Source organism: Mauremys reevesii, unplaced genomic scaffold (assembly GCF_016161935.1).
Source record: "Mauremys reevesii isolate NIE-2019 unplaced genomic scaffold, ASM1616193v1 Contig122, whole genome shotgun sequence".
In the NCBI taxonomy this organism is placed as follows: Eukaryota; Metazoa; Chordata; order Testudines; family Geoemydidae; genus Mauremys; species Mauremys reevesii.
In genome coordinates, this window is record NW_024100741.1 from 174694 (window position 1) to 197617 (window position 22924).

At 42.4% G+C, this 22924-nt stretch overlaps 1 protein-coding gene across 3 annotated transcripts; it reads right to left on the minus strand.

The window, feature by feature from the left end:
* Positions 1-457: 457 nt before the first annotated feature.
* Positions 458-22366, minus strand: LOC120392906 (ras-related GTP-binding protein C). Of its 3 annotated transcripts, XM_039517550.1 has the most exons (8): positions 21988-22366; positions 12876-13079; positions 10436-10635; positions 9383-9497; positions 7311-7453; positions 5377-5415; positions 3622-3770; positions 458-2150 (listed from the first exon to the last, which is right to left on the minus strand). In XM_039517550.1, the coding sequence occupies exons 1-8, from the start codon at positions 22249-22251 to the stop codon at positions 2002-2004; spliced, it is 1263 nt and encodes a 420-aa protein (XP_039373484.1). In that variant the 5' UTR covers positions 22252-22366; the 3' UTR covers positions 458-2001. The 3 variants fall into 3 exon arrangements, with proteins under 3 accessions (XP_039373484.1, XP_039373486.1, XP_039373485.1); XM_039517552.1 differs by lacking the exon at positions 12876-13079; XM_039517551.1 differs by lacking the exon at positions 5377-5415.
* Positions 22367-22924: the final 558 nt, after the last annotated feature.

Below are 22924 nucleotides of genomic sequence, written 5' to 3' on the forward strand. Positions count from 1 at the left end.
CAAAGGAGGGTGCTAGTGATAAAGTGAGATGACAACGAATTTATTTATGCAGCAAGGTGGAGAGATCAAAGGAGAGAGGTGAAAAACATCTCTCTGCTTGCAGGGTTGAGAGATCAGCAAACACCCTGGAATAATGTCTGCTACCATGCTCCATTGCTGGTTAAGTGGGCTGCAAAGTCTGACCATATGCACGCACCACAGTAATACAGATGAAGGATTATGCTGTAGTGCTCTGCTCCCCGTCAAACCACTTACACATTATTCTTTGGACTGCACGCCTCCCCAGTAACTGCAATTCTATTGTCAACATGCACCCAAGATGATTTTGGCTGTATGTTTAGAAACTTACTAAGGAGCCTAATCTAATTGACTCCCACTGTCCCTGATTTGAATGGGCTTTGAAACGGATCCCTTTATAAAAATGCAGGCTGGGCGCAACATCCCTGAAGTCATGGGACAAGGTAAACTTCATATGCCAGATAAACACTCACTGGAGTAAATGCATTTACTTATACACATTTTTAACAGTTCAGGGAAAAGGGGTTCTCTGCCCTTGATAATTTGCAGAAATCATTCAAGTCACACTTAAGTATATAGAACTTCATATATATACACACACATTTTACAGTATGTTCAAAAGTCACTGGACCAGTTGAGTACACAAGCATGGGGTACTAGGGAGAAAGAATTGAAGGGAACAGGGAGAGGACTTACCACTCATTACATGACAGATAAATTTACACACTATGGAAGTCTGAAGTTATCAATAAATTAGATTAACAATTCACATATGCTAGTTTTCATACTATGTCTCCTTGATCTTTTCAACAGTTTCCACTCAGTATTTAAGTAGGTCTGAGGCAAAAACAGTATCATAAGCTGTTTATTCTGGAGGGGTATCAATACAGGAAATGCTCAAACTGCCACTCTCGTGGTCATTTGTGTCAATGCCATTGGAAATCAATTTTCCATTCCTACATAGATTGTGCTTATCGCCCCATCCTCTAATTTAGAAACGGGATGAACTGTAGAAAATCCAGACTCCTGCCATCAAAAAGTGAAGGATTTAGGTTCCCCCCCAAGAAAGTAGCTTTGACAAGTATAAAAATGTTACTTTAAGTGTCAGATATTAGGCTAGACATGTAATTGCTCTCATCACTGGGACTGAGTAATCAATTCAAGGTTGAGAATGTTTTAATTTAAGCCTCTTCGGATAGAAGCACAGTGATAGGTGATGTTTCTTGCGTTTATCTTTTTTTTCAAATATGGTGAGAAATAGTGAAAAAAAATGCTATTTGAAGCTAGGAAGGTAACTTGTCTAGAACAAAGCTACAGCTCAGTCTTAACTAGACTGGAACATATGAGAGCAGGCAAACCTCGGCCTTACCTCCATTTACCAAGATCAGAATATCCCAGAAAATAGCTTAAGAGCAATGTAAGTATATCAAAAGGAATTTTATGGAATGTTTGGGTTTTACTGAAGTTATAGGGCCACAGACCTTTACAAAGCAAAAAGCATGAATTTAAAGATGTTTCTACACCACACCACCAACTTCTTTGAAAGGCAAAAGGTTCAACTTAAAGAAAACTGGATTTTTACAGAAAACTAAAAAATGAAGATGAGCAAGTCACAGCAGTAATCCACATTACACTCAAGCATTTGTAAGCTCCACCAAAAGGGACATTTCTCCCATTTATATTATATCCATGCTCTTAAAATAGGACTTGGAACAGGAAAAGCCGCCATGGTCAGGCTAAAGCTGGTTTTCAGTTGACAACTCTAACTCCACCAAACTTCAAAAGGTTTTGCAGTAGTTTCAGTAGTCCAACATCAGTTAACAGGCTGCTCTTCCAAAGTTAGTGTTGCTCTTCTCTTGTGGAACACACACACACCCCCACACACCCTCCCAGACTAAGACAGTACTCTTATCCTGTTCTACAAAGTTAAACTTTGGAGTGAAGAGCTGGTAAAAGTTGGTCCAACCAGTTTTTAATCTTCACCTAGACTGCATTTCTAGGTGTGCCATTGTGAGTCACTGCTTTCACGTTTGGGGTGGTTGCTTGATTGCAGGTTCTATGGGAGACAACACCTACTTCAAAGACTTCATGAATAGCTTTGCGAAAACAATGGAAGTTGTAGTCTATCAAACCTGGGGAGGAGGGGGGAGAGAAGAGGTAAAAAAAGTTCTTCAGTTCAGTATCTCAAATACCCAATGAAACTTAAATTAGCATAAAGTAATTGTTTAATTTATTAAGAGATTTCTGAGCAGTGAAAGACTTTGTATAAATCAAAGGAGTCAGAGGTAAGTTATTGTGCAGAATATTTAATGAAATAGTGCCAATATTTATTTACGCTGTTTCACTTTTTAGTATGTGATGGCATCTGTTAGGAAAGTACAATAAAATATGCCAAAACTGTAGATCATGACTGAGTCGAGAATCTACCTAAGAATCTTTCAAGGACCTGTTTAAAGCCACTGTCACTTGTAAAGCCATCTTCCTCACCTATGTTAGATCTGTTCAGTCACTAATTCAGCATTGCTATTTGAAAAAAAAAAGTGTTAGCAGTGATTTTTAGCGACTACTAATAAAAAGATCTTGTATGCCACAGTTTACAAGCAGCCACAGAGGTGGAATAAAATGAAGATGAACAGTGTAGGAAAAGGAATCATGTAAAATTAAATATGGCCAGAAACAATAGTAAAGTAGAACCTCAGTTACAAACAGACCAGTCAACCACACACTTCGTTTGGAGCCGGAACTATGCAGTCAGGCATCAGCAGAAGAAGAAAGAAGAATAGAAAGAAGAATGTTTAAAAAAAGAAGATTTGACAAGGTAAGGAAACTCTTTCTGTGCTTGTTTCATCTAATTTAGAGGTTAAAAAGCAACTTTTTTTCTTCTGCATAGTAAAGTTTCAAAGCTATATTAAGTCAATGTTCAGTTGTAAATGTCTGAAAGAACCACCATAATATTTTGTTCAGAATACCAAAAATTTCAGAGTTACGAACATACATTCCTGAGGTGTTCGTAACTGAGGTTCTACGGTACACTACAATTCCATCCCTAATACTGCTTTTGAACTCCTATTCAGTAAATGATGTTGTGAAAACTGTTTAAATCTAAGTTCAGATCAAAAGGCTCAAATTGGAGTATGAACAAAGAACCACTAAACTTTGTAATTATTTTCTAGCATAAATACCCTTATACTATCATGAGTGAATATAAATAGTAGCTCCTATTGATGTTTTTCCTCTGTGTGTTGCTTCAACTGATGTAGTTGTTGCAGAGGCAAATTACTCCGCCAAAGTTAGGCTATCCAGCCCTTATATTAGTGGGAGCAGAGATCAGAATTAAAACTGTAATTTATTTCCACATACTGCAGAGAGAATGAGATGTCTTCACACTCATCTCTTTTGGAAGAAAAAAAAAAGTTAACTAAGAATGGAAGGCACAAAGATAGCCAAAGTTTATCTTATCTGAAGGATGCTAATGATAGTCAAGTTGCAAATCATTTTTAATTAGACCTTCAGTTGCTTCATAAATCAACATAAAAGATCTTAAGTGACAAAATGCTTTTTCCTTAAAAAAAAAAAAAAGCAGCTTTCAGTCAAAGTGCTTACCTTTGCGCTCAAAGCTTTCTTCTCTAAGAATGCAGACAAGTGCCAGAAACTTTGTCACTTCCTTTAAATATAGGACAGTTGTATTATTGAGTTTGATAATCGCCATAGACTCTTTATCATAAGCACTTCCACTGCCATCTTCCTTTAAACTACAATAATGAAACAAACAATGGGCTATTCAATATACACTGACAATTTAGATAGCTTTTCAGAAAAAACACTTTGTGAATGCCCTACCCCACATGGCTTTATATGAGAATGAAACATGAAAAGGGTAGAAACTCAGCAGCAAATACATTTAGCAAACCCTGATACTCTTATCTCAAACCAGATGCGAGCACAAAATTTCCTTAATGTCAAATCAGCAACATTAAAATCATACCTCCAATCAACATCCAGTTAAGAGAGTAGGTTTGAAGCTAAACATTTCATTTTACCTTTGTATTAGGGAGATAAGGTGGTCATGTCTTCATAGTTAAGGCTGCCATTCAGATCTATCAGCTACCTGTAACTTTGGCTAAAACTAGTTTGGTATCAAAATTGCTAGTTTCACTTAGTCAAAGAAAATTGGTCAAAATGCAAGTTCAAACATTAAAATATTGAATTTTGTCTCACTGGCTCCTCAATCAAAGGCTGCTTGTTACTACCCTTTAAACATACCATTAGTTAAATCTTATACACAGGCTACATTTGAAGAAGTTGTGTTGTAATTAAATAATAATAGACATATATAAGTGTGTGGTGACTACAGAGAGAAGTACAGCAAGGAGAGGTTAAGTTTTAAGACCCTGTGAGGACATGCAGAAGTCTTTCACTGTCTCACCCTGATAATTAAACCAGATGGGCCTCAGAACCAACACAAGAGAAAAGGCTAAATATGTCCCTGCCTCTAGCTTTCTTGTCTCAGAGCCAAGAAGACTCAGAGAAAAGTCCTATGAAGAAACTGCTTTAGAGGAAGTTTAGGCAAGAATATATGGAGAACTGTTCACAAGTACAGCCCTGCCTCACAACTGCTTCTTACATTTAAGCCACAGAATAAATGCATCTCTCATGAAGGGCTGAAGAAAGGAGTTTGGACAAGACTACTGGAAGTGTGGTATGGGAGACAGCACAGGACCTCACTGGTCTGTTAGAATTCTCCACCCCCCCCCCTCGCCTAGCCCAACAACTTATATAACATAGGGTCCTTCTACAGTCAAAAGAGCTTCCTTTAGCTCAAGTAGTAGAGGCCTGTGCTTTGAACTGAAATACCAGGGTTTTAACCCTGTATTTACAGAGGATTAAGGTTGGTTAATTTGTAGGAATGAATGCACTGCAGAATAGCACTCAAATGTGTTTTCTTGTATGAAAAAAAGACTGTGTAGGGTTACAAGTAATTAAAAGGTTACACTCATGGAACTACTCATTAGCAGCCATCACTACAGAGCTGCAACTACAATTCCATGATAAAGTTCTAGTTTAACATCCTCTAATTTATCCCTGGAAAAAAGTATTTTCAGCCATAAAACTGCATATTTGTAACACACTGTATACAGTTAGATCTTATAAAGTCTAGAGTATAGGCCAACTTAAACTACTAGTGGCTTTGCCATCACAACCTACTAATTTGGTATAGCAAAGCACACTTTAAAAGTCTTCTGAATATCAGGCCACGTAGCACTGAGCACATCAACTTCACTAGAAACTGCTGGGTGTTGGATGCTCAGAACTCCTGAAAACCAGACCACTTATTTGGGAGTCTAAATATAGACTTACAAAATTAATGTTCGATCCTTGTTTCTGGAACTCTTGTGCCTATATTATGGAAAGAGACAGTTAAAGGAGCGAAAATGAAGATAGTCAAGTATTTAGCTACCTTAAAATGGCAATGTATTAGTTAAAGGAGCTGAAATGAAGAAGGTGTAACATGTTGATACATTAGAATTATAATGAAACCCGGATGTCAATTTAAAGGCAAGTGATTAAGAAAGCCGCAGTTAAGTAAGTTTTAGTTGTGTGTACTTTTACCTTAGTGTTTAGCAACAGCATGTATGTACTCAGAATATACTTCCTTGATTCTTTTCTCTGTTGAAAGTATTTAGAGCAGTGGTGTCCTCCACCTAGCCCACTCGCTGTATCTATATGTGGCCTTGCACAACAAATTCGGGTTCTACAATATCTCACTTTTAATTTAAAAGCAGGGAAGTCTCTTGACCCCCACAGTTGCAAAGAAACACCTGTGTCAAATTGGGGAGGTTAACTCATGCAACACTGTCTTCCTAGTTGTGTAATAACTAAGAAAGTGAACACCCCTGCCCAACAGTTAGTCTTGTGTATTAACTTAAGTCTACTGAAAACATAAAAAGCCAAGAACTAACTATTAACTGCTTCACTGTTCAGCGGATGGAATGGGTAGGGAGTAAGAGTCTGGAGTTGTGGCATGGAAGGAAGTCCAAAGGGGGAAAAAAAATAAAGAGCGAAAGAAACAGGATGGAGGATGTAGAAGAAAGAAAAGAGGGGCAGAAGCAATGGTCCTATTTGTGAGCCCATTTTCCCGTAATGGATGCTGAATGTAATAAGGTACTGAAAGAAATACTGTATTCTATTCGTTCTACATAAAACTTCACATTGATATCGGAGGAAGATCCATCAAGGATTGACAATGTTATTTACACCTCACCCCTTGGGTCATAATTAATAATGGAATTCAGTCTTCTCCATGAGTTTTACACCTTTGAGTGAGAAGGTATTTCCAAGCAGATATCGATATAGACTAAAAAGACATCATATCCATAGTTAGGGAAGCAGGGAGGGATAGCTCAGTGGTTTGAGCACTGGCCTGCTAAACCCAGGGTTGTGAGTTCAATCCTTGAGAGGGCCATTTAGGGAACTGGGGCTAAAAAAACCAACCAAACAAACAAAAAAACACTTTTCTGGTAATTTGTCCTGCTTTGAGCAGGGGGTTGCACTAGTTGATCTCCTGAGGTCCCTTCCAACTCTGATATTCTATGATTAGGGCCATCTGGTTGTGAGACGAGAGAAGCTGAAGCACACGCTGCGGCAGTATATGTTCCACCTCTGGAGGAAAGAATGAATCTTCTTATTGCTCTAGCAACCACTCTGAGGAAGTGAGACATCCATTAGATACCACTTAGATGGGGAGTTTAGACTAGGCTGCAGAGGAAATAGTGTTCAGTGTGCCTCCATCAGAAAGGTGTTAACCAAGGCAGAGCCTGGCTTACTCAAAAAGTAACTTCCCCCAGTCAGAACCTTTTGAATCAGTGTAGTTTCATTGCATTGTTAATTAGTGCTCATTAGGAAAGTGCATAAGAACAAGGGTGTATGATATTGAATTTGTAGGTCTTTGTACAGCACTCATCACCAAGCATTACAGATATTAATGGATTTACACTCAACACCATTGAGGCAAAAATGTATTATTCACATTTTTAAGGTAGAAGCTGGGGCTTAGAGAAGTTAAAGTCAGAGAGGTCTGTGGCAGACTGAAAAATCTCTGATCTGCACAACCCAGTCCTGTTGCTGAACGAGAATACCATCTTTCCTCTCTAAATGGACCAGAGAAGCAGCTCTATAGTCCACCTCACCCTGTAGCTAAGGGGGCTGACATGTTTACATGAAGCTTGCAGTTCTCATTTACCATTTTATAGAGCTTATCTTAAGCCAACTCTCTAAAAGGATTTGTCACTTACCCATATATACAAGACACATCAATCACTACATCGATCATGTCACAGCACAGCTCATATGACTGCATGTCCACAGGGGAACTGTCTGTCGCAATGTAGATTTTGCTGACTACATCAAAGAGAAAGGCTTTTTCAATGCCTGAATTCTTCAAAAAAAAAAAAAAAAAAAAGAATTGGAGATGCATGCTGAGTCATCAGAACATCTAAATGTTAAGAAGTCTTGTGTAGAATTCATAGTTTCACATTTAAGAGCATGAAAACAAACAATTTCAATTACTCAAAAGGATCAAAATGAGATTAAGATTTGAACAGTTTCCATAGTCTCCAGAGATTCTGTACAGGGCACTGCATCAGCCTGGATACCTGTTAGCTAGCTGCATTTTGCTAACTGAATCATCAATGTTGCAGTTTAGCTGATAGAAAATGTAATGATGAATGATTGGCCTTAAAAGGCCATTATATAAGCTACCAAAAAAATTTAGAAGGCAACATTTTAAAACCCCTACTACTTATCAGTTCATGGTTTTTTTATGGTTAATAAATACTAAATTTCACTACAATTTCCCCAAGGACCTAACTGACAATTACTTCTCTACCTTCTATAGAATTTTTCCTCTTCAACGAGATAGCTGCACATGTGCAAATGCCAATAAACTAGCCCTATCCAGGAAATGAATTCAGTAATGAAAGGTGAAGGACAAGTATTACTATGAACAAATTATATGCAGCAGTGTTGTGGCGTGTCAGTCCCAGGGTATCAGAGAGACAAGGTGAGAGAGGTAAGCTCTTTTTGGACCAACTTCCGTTGGTGAAAGACGCTTTTGAGCTACAGAGAGCTCTTCTTCAAGTGAAGAAGTTATTTAGGCAGTGGCAAATACTTTAAGACTGAAGTCCACTCCTATACAGTTGACTTTCTCTGTAGGTAGCAATCACACCATAAGTAGCCCAAATGATGTAGGAAATGGACATTCTGATGGGAAAGAGGGCAATTAAAATCAGCTACCATATTTGTGATTGCATGAAGAGTATCAGATATTACAGAAGTTAGCTTCAGCGCCCTCTGATGTTATCACATGTCCTTAACAGTCACTTCTTTGAGAATATTCTGACTGGATGACCTAGGGTGCATGTATGCATACTGAAAGTCCACCAAATGCCTACCACAGGCAGTAAACAGGTTCAAATGAGTGCAATATAGATTTCAGACTATTTATTTATGAACCAAAAATAAGTGTTTATTGTAGCTTTTCCCCAGGTGGTTTGTATGCCACATCTTCCCAATTTGAGCACGTATCCAGGACATCTCTCTGAAGATTATTCACTGGCCACTTCCTTATTAAGTTTATACTCCATGTTCTATTCTTCAGAAGTGTTACACAGCTCCCTTCCAACCTATATCTCCATTCTTATCCCTTTATAGGTTCCTACAGAGCCATATCAACATGATATCCAAGCACTTCCTTGTCTCCTGCTATACAGCATGAATAAGTGAGCACACACACCCTTCACTCATTTCCTTATCAGAAGGGCTTTTTTCAAGTTGCACCTATGATAACAACGATCTCTTAATATTTGCCATACACAGTCCTCCTCATCCAAACCCTTTTGTCCTCTTTCCACTCTACTATTCTGCTTCCTCTCACCAGAGGTTATTTTCAGGAAATTAGAAAGAAATGTCAGTGTAATCAACAGAAAAACAGCAACACTACCTCTAGCAAGTAATGCTCCCCATGAGCAGTTTTCCCTTCCTGACACTGTGCAATTATCTGTAATTGACTAAAACCAGGTCTATACTATAAACTTTCACCAGCATAGTTGTCAGTGAGGAGTATAATACGATGCGATTTGTGACTAACATAGCTGTGCCTGTAAAAACCCATAGTGTAGATGCAGTTATACCATCAGTGTGCTTTTGCTGGTACAGCTTATTTCACTGGCAAGGGTGCAAGAGGAGCCTGGAATATGCTAAATCTGCAAAAAGCACAATTTTGCCATTATAAACTATTTTAAAATATATGCTGTAGTGTATTTTTAAACTAAGTTTAGTAACTAAAAAGTAATAATATTGCACTTACTGATATAAAGATATTTAGTAGGTTTTCCAAGGTTGGCAGTTGTGGAATGAGTTTTTGTACCACCTTACTGAAGGCTTCAAATATTGAATGATCATAGATACTGGTCAAATAAAAGCTGTGGGTTTAAAAAAAAAAATCCAATCATAAAGAAGTGTAAATCGGTGCTGCAATAAATTGTCAAAGTTAAAAATCCTAACATTTGAACTCTATTGTTTTATCCAACACCACTCTGCTGCTACAGAAATGAGGAGGCATTTACAGAGTTATTGGAGTAAGCATGCGATGATCTCCCATGAAAGCAGAGGAGAGAGAGACACAGACAGAGGTTTGGGCATGGTTTTCACAGTAGCTTTTGCTAGCAGTACCACAATCTCTAGCAGAGAGCTATTAAAAATGTGTTAAAAGGCCCAGGCCATTCCCTTTCAGAGATTTAAATTTTATAAAAACTTCCTGTTTTCTGCCACCTCCACTTAGGTCATGTCTACACTGAGATGTGTTAGAACCAGTAACAATTTTTTTTTTTTTTTTTAGTATTTCCCCAGAGCAGAGATGGGGAAGGAAAGAAAGAAAAATAGACATTGACCCCAATGTACTCTCAGACAGAACAATTTAAACAATTAAATAACAAATGACAGCCCATCAACCATGACTAGTTAGCACTAACCTTGAGTAAAGAAGAAAGAAAGAGTGAGTTTCACAGACACGAAAAAAATGCTTTAATACTTGGAGCCAAAACTTGCAATGTGCAATACAACCGAAATTAAAATTAGCATGGAATTGGCAAACAAAGCCAGGATCATGTTATCAAATTATATTTTCTTTTTTGACAACTCATTTAATTTTAATTAATGCTTAGTTCTATACTAGTGAATGTTCTACGGTGTATTTTGGTAAGACTGAAGTAGTCTTTGTAATCTTAGTATCAAAGTGTGGACGAGACCTCATTAAAGTCCCTCGTATTAATTCTGATGAGAAATGAAAGAAAAAAAAAAGAAAGTCAGTTTCATGTATGCAGTTGTGAGATTGATAGAAATTTTGACATGTAACACTCACCTAAGATGAAGTTTTTCAAGCCCAGCATCTGCAAGATCATCATTGGCTCTCTGATGAATATCCCTTTGAGTTTCTATTTTATGGTCATCTGACAGACCATCAACTTTATGAATAAAAACCTCAAAGTTCATTTCTGGATTGACTTTGTAGGCTTTAGAAACTGTAATGTGGAGTCTTGTTAAAGCTTCCATGTAGTCATCCTGTATATCAGTGTAGACAGGGGTTAATGTCACAGCTGTCAGCCAATTAACTGATCTTCCTTTGCTATCCCCCTTCTATTCCACTCTTTGCACACGTACAAACAACATTTTATTTCTACCTTTGAATAGAAGCGTGGAAGAAACCAGCAGGTTTGGAAAAACAGAAATCCGGGTAGTAAGTTCTAAATCCTTCCCTGTTACCTTTAAAGAGGATTAGATCTCATTCACAACATAAATGCACTCACTTAAAAAAAAAAACACCAGGGATATAAACCCTACTCCTGGGGGAATTCCGCGCCACTGTGCATTAGCACAATTTATGTCCCACGCAGATTTCTTTGCTTCCCCATAGAAAAATGACTTTTGATGGAGAAACAAAGGGAAGCCACAAGAGCGGTTATGTGACACAGTAGTATGTTTCGGGGGTCCAGGGCAGCCACCAGAGAAAGAAATCACTGTGGGGCAGGGGGCAGGACTGGGAAAGACCCAGCTGGTGGTGCCTAGCCTGTGCCGGGCTCAGCTGCTAGTCCCAGCTGGATTGGGGAGGATGGGACTTCCTCTTCCCCTGCATAGCATCTGGGGCCATGTCAGACCTACCCCTAGATTTCTCCCCCAGCTGCAGGAAGCTCTGCAAACCCCCCCCCCCAACTTCCTGCAACCATTGCTCCTCAGATGCAGGGGGAGGGAATCACTGTACAGGGAGCTGCTCCCCCATCCACCCAAACCCTGTGCATCCTCTTCATACCCAAATCCTCCCACCAAGCCTCATGCCCCCACACCCAGAACCCCCACAATGAGCCCCACTCTCCCTGCACCTGGACCAACCCAATGAGCCACCTGCACCTGGATCTCCACCCCATTGAGCCCTATTTCCCCAGCATCTGGACCCCCTCATACTCAGACACACACCCTGCTGAGCCTGAGCCACCTTCACCCAGACCCCCCTGCAATCTCTCATTACTGTTGCACCCAGAACCCTCATGCAGCCAGATCCCGCCCCTGCACTTGGGGATCCCCCACTAAGCCACCCACACCCAGATTGCCCCACACAGAACCCCTCTCAACCCACATCTGTAACCCCCCCCCCCCCCACTAAGCCCCTCCACACTTGGATTCTGCCTTGCTGAGCCTGCCTGCCTACACTTGGCAAGGAAGGGCAGGGTCCTGGGGTGCTTCTGGTGCAGGCTCAGTCCTTGTGCTTTGTCAGGGTTGGGTGCAGCCTCTCTGCTGAGTCCATGTCCCAGGGGGCAGCTGCACTGTGATCTCCCATCTCTGGGAAGCTAGTGGCCTGTGCTCCCCAATCTCATGCCGGAGCCTCCACATTTATTTGACAAATAAAATTTGCAGAACTTTGCAGAATTTTAAAATATTGTGCACAGAATTTTTAGGCACAGAACGCCCTTAGGAGTAACACGCTCAAGGGTGTCAGCCAAACACTAAAATCTAAGAGAGGATATTGGACTATACTGACTCTCTGGTTTGGTCTAGTACAGGGGTCAGCAATCTTTCAGAAGTGCTGTGCCGAGCCTTCATTCCAATATTCCATTATTCACTCCAATTTAAGGTTTCGCGTGCCAGTAAAACATTTTAATGTTTTTAGGTCTCTTTCTATAAGTCTATAATATATAACTAAACTATTGTTGTATGTAAAGTAAATAAGGTTTTTAAAGTGTTTAAGATGCTTCATTTAAAATTAAATTAAAATGCAGAGCCCCCCGGATTGGTGTCCAGGACCCGGGCAGGGTGAGTGCCACTGAAAATCAGCTCGCATGCCGCCTTCGGCACGCGTGCCATAGGTTGCCTACCCCTGATCTAGTACAACAAATTCCTATATCCATTAAAAGCAGCAAAGAGTCCTGTGGCACCTTATAGACTAACAGACGTTTTGGAGCATGAGCTTTCGTGGGTGAATACCCACTTCGTCGGATGCATGACATGGTATTCACCCACGAAAGCTCATGCTCCAAAACGTCTGTTAGTCTATAAGGTGCCACAGGACTCTTTGCTGCTTTTACAGATCCAGACTAACACGGCTACCCCTCTGATACTATATCCATTAAAGTGACTAAGCTATGAAAGTAAGGGGCCAGTATCAAAAGTAAGTTCAGGTTATAAAAAGAGAGATTGGTTCTAGCCAGTGTTAGATTTTAATTTGTAAGAAAGGTATTTAAACAGTCACCAGTCCCCTCCACCTCAAATAGCAAGAAAACGCTCCACCGTTATTAGCTATTTATATCTACCTGTGCATCAATTACATATATCAGTGCCCCTGTGCCTCTGAAAATCATCTCATAATCAAATGTTGGGTCAAAAAAGTCCATTTGTCCAGGAAAGTCCCATATCTGGAAATTCACAAAGGAACTGTTGGATATGTCATCTTTGTAAATCTTGTTGGTACTCTCCAAAAACAGGGTCTCATTGGGAGACATTTTATGAAACACCACCTGTTAAAGGGAAAGTGAAGACTGATTGTCAAATCTTCAAAAGCCAAAAATCATCAAGTTAAGAATGCTACCTCTCTCTCTCTCTCTCTCTCAGAATGAACAGAAAAAGTAATAATGACCAGAGGATAAAGCCACACAGTCAGTATGCAACTTGCTAGTGACATACAAGTCTCAGAATGTAAGAAAAGCTTTAAAAACACATAGCAAACATTGTTTATTTTATCTGATGAAGGAAATTAACCTTAAGTTGCACTAACCAGTTTTTCAATTGTGGCTTTTACAAGTCTGAATTATCCCATCCCCCACTCTTTCCCCACTGTATTAGTGGAATACAGTGCCCGAGGTCACCGTGTACTGCCACTGTAAGTGTAACTGCGGCGCTATAACCAGTCTTGTGGTTGTGGCCATGTAATATTACAAGTCTCTGGTTCGGAAGTGTTCCCACTTTTCATTTCAGTGAGATAATTAAAACTTGGGCACCTTAACTAAGGTGTTACTTCCACTCCAGGATGAACTTTACAAAGTCAGAAACAACCTGTTCTAAAGCTGCGATAAAAGTTACAATTTTCTTAACAGATTTCCCAGTTTTAGAGACCCCCTCCCCAAAAGAGAAATCACAAGAACTGTAGTTAGTCTAACTGAAATAAGGTTAGGACAATGAACACCACAACAAATCATTTGCCTTGCTTACTGACAGATTTGAGAACTGCTGGCCCCATTCCCATCAAGAATAAGTCTAGAACAAACATCGGAAAGAGAAGGGGGCAATTTTCAAGTTGCAGTTAGTGAACAACATAGTGGCAGCACTAGTAGTAATTATTTATACTATAGTAATCCCCAAAGACCCCCCAACTGGGATTGGAGCCCCAAATATGATTAGCGCTGTATGAATTGAAAAGAAACATTCCCTGCCCCAAGATAGCCTGCTGTTAAAGACAGCAGCTCTAGTAGCACAAATTATACAACACTACTGCATGTTCAACCCCACAAGTCATTTATAACCGAACAATTAAGTGGCTTAATAGTTAAGTATAGGAAAAAGAACATGATTTATATAGCACCTTTTACAAGAATCAAGATTTTTTGAACGAGCTTCACCCACCTCCAAAAATGAGTCATCTCTGAGGCAGAATACAGCAACCACTGTAACAGAACCAATACCACAACACAATAGCTTCAGGACAAGTTAAGAACAGCATGTTTAACTGCTACGCAGCAAAATATAGGTGGGTACAAGTAATTACTCAAGTTAAGATTTAAGATCATTAGGATTAAAGCCTGCTCTTTTAAAAACAGCCAAGACAGCCTTAAATACCAAGAGCAGACAGCGCCAAACTTCAACCTTGAAAGGTAGGCCTTTTATCAGCATGATGCCCCACGCAGTGCTATTTAGAGACCTGGTCCTGGAATGGAGCAGACATCTAAGAAAAGCTGCTGCCACAGAAGTACCATCATATAATAGAACAGGGAACTTTCAGTCAGAAGACCTGAATTTTATTCCTACTAGTGACTTGACATGTGACACTAGACAAGCCACCTAAAATCCAGCTCATTTTACCCAATACTGGTAAAACAGTAGTATCAAATATTCAAAGTGTGGCAAGAATTTTGAAAAAATTCACATCGTCACAAAGAGTGGAAAGTTACATAAATCTATCACAAGATCTCTCTCAAAACAGGTATTTTTGTGAGATTTCAGCTTGAGAGATTTTAAGACAGAATATGAAAACAGGCCCCTTTCAGTTTTAGATACAGTCCAGAACTAGAAAATTTAAAGTTACAATTCCAAGATAGGAACTCAGGGACGTGGAAAAATTTGCAGAAAGCAAGGCCTGGTCTACACTACAGAGTTATGTCAATGTAAGGCAGTTGACATCAACCTAAGTAACTTTACTCTACGCTACAACATTACTTCCGAGAGTACAAGTTGCCTATGACACCAACTTAATAATTCCATCTTCATGACAGGAGTAGTGCTTAGGCTGAGGTAGTTAAGGCAAATGAGTGTTTATGTAGACGCTGCATTACTTACATTGCCTGTTGGCTGTCAGCTCATGGCTGGAGGAGCCTCCCCACCCTGAGCTGTCAGTCCTCCACATTACCCCACTTAAATCAGTGCAAACAGTGTTTGTAAGGATGCACAACACTGGTAGAAGGAAGGTAGTATGGACATTGAAACTTTTTTTTTTTTTTTTAAAGCAGGAGTAGCAGCTGCGTTAGTCTGTAACTGCAATAAGAACACGAGTACTTGTGGCACCTTAAAGACTAACAAATTTATTTGAGCATAAGCTTTCGTGGGCTACAGCCCACTTCATCGGATGCACAGAATGGAACACATAGTAAGGAGATTATATACACACACGAGAACATGAAAAGTGGGGATTGCCCTACCAACTCTAAGAGGATAATTAAGAGAAAAAACTTTTGTAGTGATAATCAAGATAGCCCATTTCGGACAGTTTGACAAGGTGTGAGGATACTTAACATGGGGAAATAGATTCAATGTGTGTAATGGCTCAGCCATTCCCAGTCTCTATTCAAGCCGAAATTAATAGTATCTAGTTTGCATATTAATTCAAGTTCAGTAGTTTCTCAGAGTCTGTTTTTGAAGCTTATCTGTTGCAAAATTGCCACCTTTAAGTTGGTTACTGAGTGACCAGAGAGGTTGAAGTGTTCTCCTACTGGTTTTTGAATGTTATAATGCCTGATGTCAGATGTGTGTCCATTTATTCTTTTGCATAGACTGTCCGGTTTGGCCCATGTACATGGCAAAGGGGCATTGCTGGCACATGATGGCATATATCACATTGGTAGATGTGCAGGTGAACAAGCTCCTGATGGCATGGCTGATGTGATTAGGTCCTATGATGTCACTTGAATAGATGTGTACATAGTTGGCATCAGGCTTTGCTGCAAGGATAGGTTCCTGGGTTAGTGTTTTTGTTCTGTGGTGTGTGGTTGCTGGTAAGTATTTGCTTCAGGTTGGGGGGCTGTCTGTACGCAACGACAGGTCTGTCTCCCAAGATTTGAGAGAGTGTGGAATCATCTTTCAGGATAGGTTGTAGATCTCTGATGATGCACTGGAGAGGTTTTAATTGGGGGATGAAGGTGACGGCTAGTGGTGTTCTATTATTTTCTTTGTTGGGCCTGTCCTATGACTTTTGGGTACTCTTCTGGCTCTGTCAATCTGCTTTTTCACTTCAGCAGGTGGGTATTGTAGTTTTAAGAATGCTTGATAGAGATCTTGTTAGGTGCTTGTCTCCGTCTGAGGGATTGGAGCAAATGCAGTTGTACCTTAGAGCTTGGCTGTAGACAATGGATCGTGTGGTGTGTCCTGGATGAATCTGGAGGCCAGTAGATAAGTAGAGCAGTCAGTAGGTTTCTGGTATAGGGTGGTATTTATGTGACCATTGCTTATTAGCACAGTGGTGTCCAGGACTGCTTGTGTGGAGTGGTCTAGGCTGAGGTTGATGTTGGGATGGAAATTGTTGAAGTCACAGTGGAATTCCTCAAGGGCTTCATCATCTGGACCCATGGAAAAGATGTCGTCATCAATGTAGCACAAGTAGAGTGGGGCATTAGAACAACGCTTTCTTAGCTCTTGTCCCCTAAGTCAGTCATAAAAATGTTGGCATACTGTGGGGCCATGTGGATACCCATAGCAGTGCTGCTGACTTGAAGGTATACATTGTCCCCAAATGTGAAATAGTTGTGGGTGAGGACAAAGTCCAGCCACTGGGTTTGCAGGTGACATTATTGGGGATACTGTTCCTGATAGCTTGTAGTCCATCTATGTGTGGAATGTTGGTGTAGAGGGCTTCTACATCCATAGTGGCCAGGATAGTGTTTTCAGGAAGATCACTAATGGATTGTAGTTTCCTCAGGAAGTCAGTGGTGTCTCAAAGATAGCTGGGAGTGCTGGTAGCGTAGGGCCTGAGGAGAGAGTCCACATAGCCAGACAATCCTGCTGTTAGGGTGCCAATGCCTGACATGATGGGGAGTCCAGGATTTCCAGGTTTATGGATCTTGGGTAGCAAATAGAATACCCCTGGTTGGGGTTCTAGGCATGTGTCTGTACAGATCTGTTACTGTGCTTTTTCAGGGAGTTTCTTGAGCAGATGGTGTAGTTTCTTTTGGTACTCCTCAGTGGGATCAGAGGATCTGTAGAATGTGGTGTTAGAGAACTGCCTAGCAGCCTCTTGTTTATATTCCAACTTATTCATGACGACGACAGCACCTCTTGTGTCAGCCTTTTTTATTATGATGTCAGAGGTGTTCCTGAGACTGTTGATGGCATTGTACTCAGCACAGCTGAGGTTATGGGGCAAATGATATTGCTTTTGCTACTGAAATCGTGGAATCTATGTAGAAGTCCAGTCTGTTGTTTCGACTATCAGGAGAAGTCCACGCAGAATCCCTTTTTTTTTGTAATGCTGGTAGGGAGGATTCTGTGGGTTAGTATGTTGTTCAGAGGTGGGTTAGAAATATTCTTTGAGTCAGAGACGTCAAAAACAGGATTCTAGGTCACCGCAGAACTGTATCATGTTCGTGGGTCTGGAGGGACAAAAGGAGAGGCCCCGAGATAGCCTGGCAGAAGAGTCTGTCCTAAGAGTATGGCTGGAAAGATTAACAACACAGTGATTACTGCAGTGGCTATATATCAACCTAAAGTCGACTTAATTCTGTAGTCGAGACAAGCCCCAAGATTACTCAGGTTAATCAAGTCTGGAGAAAACTGACAAGGTTCAGAGGAACCTAGCAACAGGAAAGCAGTTTAAATTCATTGTTAACAAATGCAAAGCAATGGATATTGGAAGGAATAATTTGAATGATTTACACACCTTACTGAACTACAAGTTAACTCAGGAAAAAAAAAAAAGGAGAGACTTGGGTATCACTGTGGGCAGTTCAATGAAGATTTGATAGATATGCATCAGTCAAAATGCAGCAGATGGGTAACAAGAATGACAGACAACTAAAACTTAGGAAAACTTTCATAGGAAGAGATGGGGACTGTTTAGAATTGAGATGAATCAGAGGACACAACAATGGTAAACAATGTCAGAGAAAACAAGCTATCAGGCACTGCTGTTCAGTTTACATACAATAAGAAAAAGGGGGATAATTAAATTGATCTAAATAAATAAATAATTTCACACAGTTCACAATTTACCTACATCACTCACAACCACAAGTTACTAAAATAAAAATAAAATAAATAAATAGGAGATATACCAATCTCCTAGAACTGGAAGGGACCTTGAAAGGTCATTGAGTCCAGCCCCCTGCCTTCACTAGCAGGACCAAGGACTGATTTTTGCCCCAGATCCTTAAGTGGCCCCCTCAAGGACTGAACTCACAACCTTGGGTTTAGCAGGCCAATGTTCAAACCACTGAGCTATCCCTCCCCCTGATAGGTCCAAGTACTTAGTAGGGTTCACAAACAGACTGAATGGTTATACAGATAAGAATATCCAGTTACAATAGCAAAAATTAAAGAGCTCATGAAAGAATATCTAAACCCTTCAGGACATCTAAGTATTGGAGGTTAGGACAAAGCTTTTCCTGTGGATAGATTATTCCATAACTGCCTACTGAAGGGTTTCTTGCATCTTCCCCAAAAGCATCACATATCAGCCACGGCTAGATACAGGGACTGGACTGTGCTGACAACACAGGTATGGCAACTCCTATCAAGAAGACTATCATTGGGCCACAGCCAACAGGAGGAGCAGCACTAGCTATGTATGAGGACGAGATATCCAATTAATCAGGGAATACCACGAGCTATAAGCAATGCTCCAAAGGATATGGCTCTCCACAATTTCATGGAGTCCAGAGCTGGCTTTTGTTTATTGATTCTTATTGTGCTTCTCAGCAGCCATCCACAACCTTTTCTTCTAGTTTCTTGGGCCCCCTTGTACCACACCACAGAGTCTGAAAAATCCACTTGCCCACATCAAGTAGGAATCTTTTCCAAGCAACAGTCATCAGCTTGTCTACAATTTGTGGAAGGCCCCTGCTGGCAATGCTACCCCACACACGTGAGTCCCTGCGAATCCTACCCCAACACTCCATAAGGCGGTGGTTTTAAAAAAATTCTAGGGACCCAGCTGAAGGAAATTGTTGATGCTCGCGACCCAGTGGAGCTGGGGGTGAGGGGTTTTGGTGTCGGAGGGGGCTCTGGGCTAAGGTAAGGAGTTGGGGTGCAGGAAGGGGTCAGGGCTCTGGGGTGGGGGTGCAGGCTCTGGGGTGGGGCCAGGGCTGAGGGGCTTGGGGTGCAGGAAGGGGTTTCAGGTTTGGGGAGCTCAGGGCCGAGGCTGGGGATTGGGGCACAGACTTGCCTCCGGTGGCTCCTGGTCAGAGAAGCAGCCAGGGTGCAGAGGCAGGCTTCCCGCCTGTCCTGGCACTGCAGCCCATGCTGCACCCCGGAGGCGGCCAGCAGCAGGTCCAGTTCCTCGACAGAGGTGCGCAAGCTGCCCCGCACAGCTCTCGCCTACAGGCGTCCCTAGTCGGCGGTGCTGACAAGAGCGACCCAGTGCCTTACGTGCTGCAACCCAGTACTGGATCGCAACCCGAACTTTGAAAAACACCGCCAGAAGACTTATTAGATCCTTCCATATACAGCACTCAGCTGGATGGGATGGTACTGGGGGATTCCCAGTACAAGAGTCCTCTGCTAGGGTGGCAGGTAGAGACCTTCACTGGACTGCAAGCACTTCAGCTCCATGTTTCCTGTTTATTGAGCAGGCTAGGAGCCACAAGCGGAAGACTGTATGGGGGACAAATGACGACCTCCCACTCCAGCAGAAAGCAGCACTGTGTGAGGCCCAGCATGAATACTATTGCCAGACAAGCATTCAGAAGTCAGGAGTCAAGCCCCACCCCCCAAATCATGAGAATAGTTTAATCATGAGATTTAAAATAATACATTTGGAAGGTTTTTTTTAATCTGCCTTCTGGACTTCTTACCTTTAGGGTTCACTTTTTCCATTATTTCTCCACAACCACGAGCCAGAAACTTTTGTTAAAAACTCCAAATGACCTCCAAGTCCAGGGCTTTAAACCTTTACATATCTGGTGACGGCAGCATTATTTTGGAGCTCCAAGATGAGTCTGTGTCTGACTGAGGTTATCACCATCATCGGTGATCCCTCAATTCAGGGATGATTTGTACCAGATTTACATATGGGTCCTGAGATGACTCAAGAGTCCGATCCTGGAACCACAGATCCACCCACAGTAGGTACAGACATTTCCTGGTGGGTCAGCTGCCTGCTGGGACAAAGTTCTTTCTTCTTCCTTCCTGCTCTCCTTCAGCTCTGAGGACAGCACTTCTCCCCAAAGCAGGCCACTGCCTGATGGAGAATGTGGTGCCATTGAGATCAGGTGGTGGCTTGCTCTTCCCAGCTTCTGATGTCCATATCAGTTTTCTTGAGATGCATTGTCAGTGTGTCTTTGTAGCATTTCCTCTGACCACCATGGGATCTCGGACCATGGGCAAGCTGAAAGTACAGGACTTGTTTTGGGAAGTAAGGACCTGGCATCCGCACACAATGTCAAGCCTAGCAGAGTTGGTGCATGAGGTCATACGGTCACCCAAGCACTCAAGATGGAGGAGAAAGGGAATAAACCTAGGAGAGTAGGCAAAAAGAAGGGTGGCCCAGCAGACCATTGAATTTCATGCTGTTGGGAAGGCTTGTCCCTTTGGCTAACAGACACTGAAAACAGTTATCAAGGCTTGACCAGAAAAATCAGGTTATTGCTCAGATTGCTACTGCCATTGCAATGCTCTACATTACAATACTCTGACACCTCTTTACACAGGGGGTCACAGAAAAGGGCTTAGCAAGGAAAGCTATGTGTAGACTCTGAAGACCTGCAAGCAAGAATTGAGGATCACTGTAACACCACTGCATTTTTCTAAAATTAGATTTCTATTTTGAAGCTCATCACAATGACCTTGATGGGCAGAATGCCCTAGCAGCCCTATGAAGCCTAACAGCAAGTCTAACACATTGTTGTCATTTGTTGATGTATTCACCATCCAAAAGTGTCCATCTTTCTCTTTGCCTCAAAGAAGCAAATCATCCAGAAGATCTAATTATGCTTTTGCCCCATAGATAATGAAATCTGAGTAGCTCTCAAAAATGTTAAAAAGAACTAAAGGCTTGTCTGAACTGGCAATTTTAGTCACAACAATGCAGATTCATCACCCTGGTGTGGCTTACCCTATTTTCAAATCAACATGTAGAAAAAAATCTCAGAAACATCTGCCTGTTTCATTTCCTGAGACACACCTTGGTTTTGGGGAGAAGACACCGATGCATCAGGAATAAAAAAGGCTGTAGCTCAAACTCAAAGTGAAGCTTACATCTCTGCAGACAGAAAATGCATTTTTGGGAAATAAGAACCTTCTTGTTTAACTTCTCTATATGCTGCTCCTTGAAAAGAAGAAGTTGCCTACTAACACGTGCAAAGCAGAGAGAGGAGTTCTCGTTAGAAACAAGCCACATAGAGGATTCAAGACAGTGCAGGTGGCACGTACCCCCAGCCAGAGAGACAAGCAACCAGCGCCACCCTCCCGCCCGCTGGGCTGCCGGGCTGCTAAACACTTAGTTAAAAGGGAACGGACCCCTGCGAAAATAGGGAAACCGGAGGACCAAGCAAGCTCAGGGCCCATTTCAACGCACCAGAGCAAGTGCCTATAGAACCCGTGTCAAGGCCTGAACTGCTGCTCAGAGAAGGGCTCTTCTCGAGATTCGGGGGCCTCATTTATGGTGCGGGAGATAAAGGGAGGAGGCGAGAATCGAAGTGAAGGTATAAATACAGCAGGGACATCTTAGCCCCCACACCGCCGGGCGCCCTCTACCCACGAAGAGCCCCTGTACGTTCCCCCCGGCCTCACCTTCTGGATAGACGATTTCCCGCTGCGCCGCAGTCCCATGAGGAGAATACGAGGCTTGGAATCCGCCCCGCCCGGGCCGCCCCCAGCCACACCCGGGACGCCGCTGCTTCCACCAGGGCCGGAGCCCGCCTCCAGTTCCGCCTCCTCCTCTTCTCCGTAGCCGAAGTCCTTGGGGAACGAATCCGACGCGCCAAAACTGCCCCCGATTAAAGCCGGCTCCTCCGTGCCTCCCGCCGGGCTCGGCCCCCCAAACTGCAGCGCCATCCCCACAGGCCGCCCGCTCCAGCGCTACCGACCCTCGGACTCACTCCGCCTATGGCGGGACGGCAGGAACCCCCGCGTCCTGCCGCGTTCATGCAACCTAACTTGCCTCCGCGCCGATTGGCTAACCTCACAATCGTGCGTTTTGATTGGCTGGGGCCAGCAGGGTAGGCTGACTGGGGTCAGGTGATGAGTCACCTGATTATACCGCTTCACGTGACAGACGGAGGTCGGGAGGGGCCATGTAGCTGCGAGTCCGTCCCTCAGGGGGACACGCCCCACGGAGATGGACCGCTCCCTGCATGGGAGGAGGCGCTGCCTGGATCGGGGCCAGATGAGTGCACCAAAGCCCGGTGCCTGGTCGAGCGGACCCGTGGGAACCTCAGCGCGGAGACCGAGCCTCGCTTCCTGCTGCTAGGTACGGGTGGGAGGGTTGTGATCGCTGCCAATTTGGGGGCTAGGCTGGTACAAGGCACAACACTCCTCCCGCCAATCCAGTCTACGGCGACCTGCTACCCGAACACCGCTGCTCCCTCCCCGACCTACCTTATGAACCGTGAACGAAATCACCCTCTGAATGTAGAAGTAGCTTAACTTTATGTCTGCGAGTTAGGGTTGCCAACCCTCTAAGATTGTCCTGGAGTCTCCATGATTTAAAGATTAATGTTTAATTAAA

What these genes read in the sequence shown, in the direction of transcription:
- LOC120392906 (XM_039517550.1), bottom strand. Translation starts at nt 22,251, where the DNA reads ATGGCGCTGCAGTTTGGGGGGCCGAGCCCGGCGGGAGGCACGGAGGAG. An exon ending in GGAAATCGTCTATCCAGAAG is followed by an intron (nt 13,080 to 21,987) that starts GTGAGGCCGGGG and finishes TCCCTTTAACAG; the next exon opens with GTGGTGTTTCATAAAATGTC. An exon ending in AGAAAGCTTTGAGCGCAAAG is followed by an intron (nt 2,151 to 3,621) that starts GTAAGCACTTTG and finishes CCTCCTCCCCAG; the next exon opens with GTTTGATAGACTACAACTTC.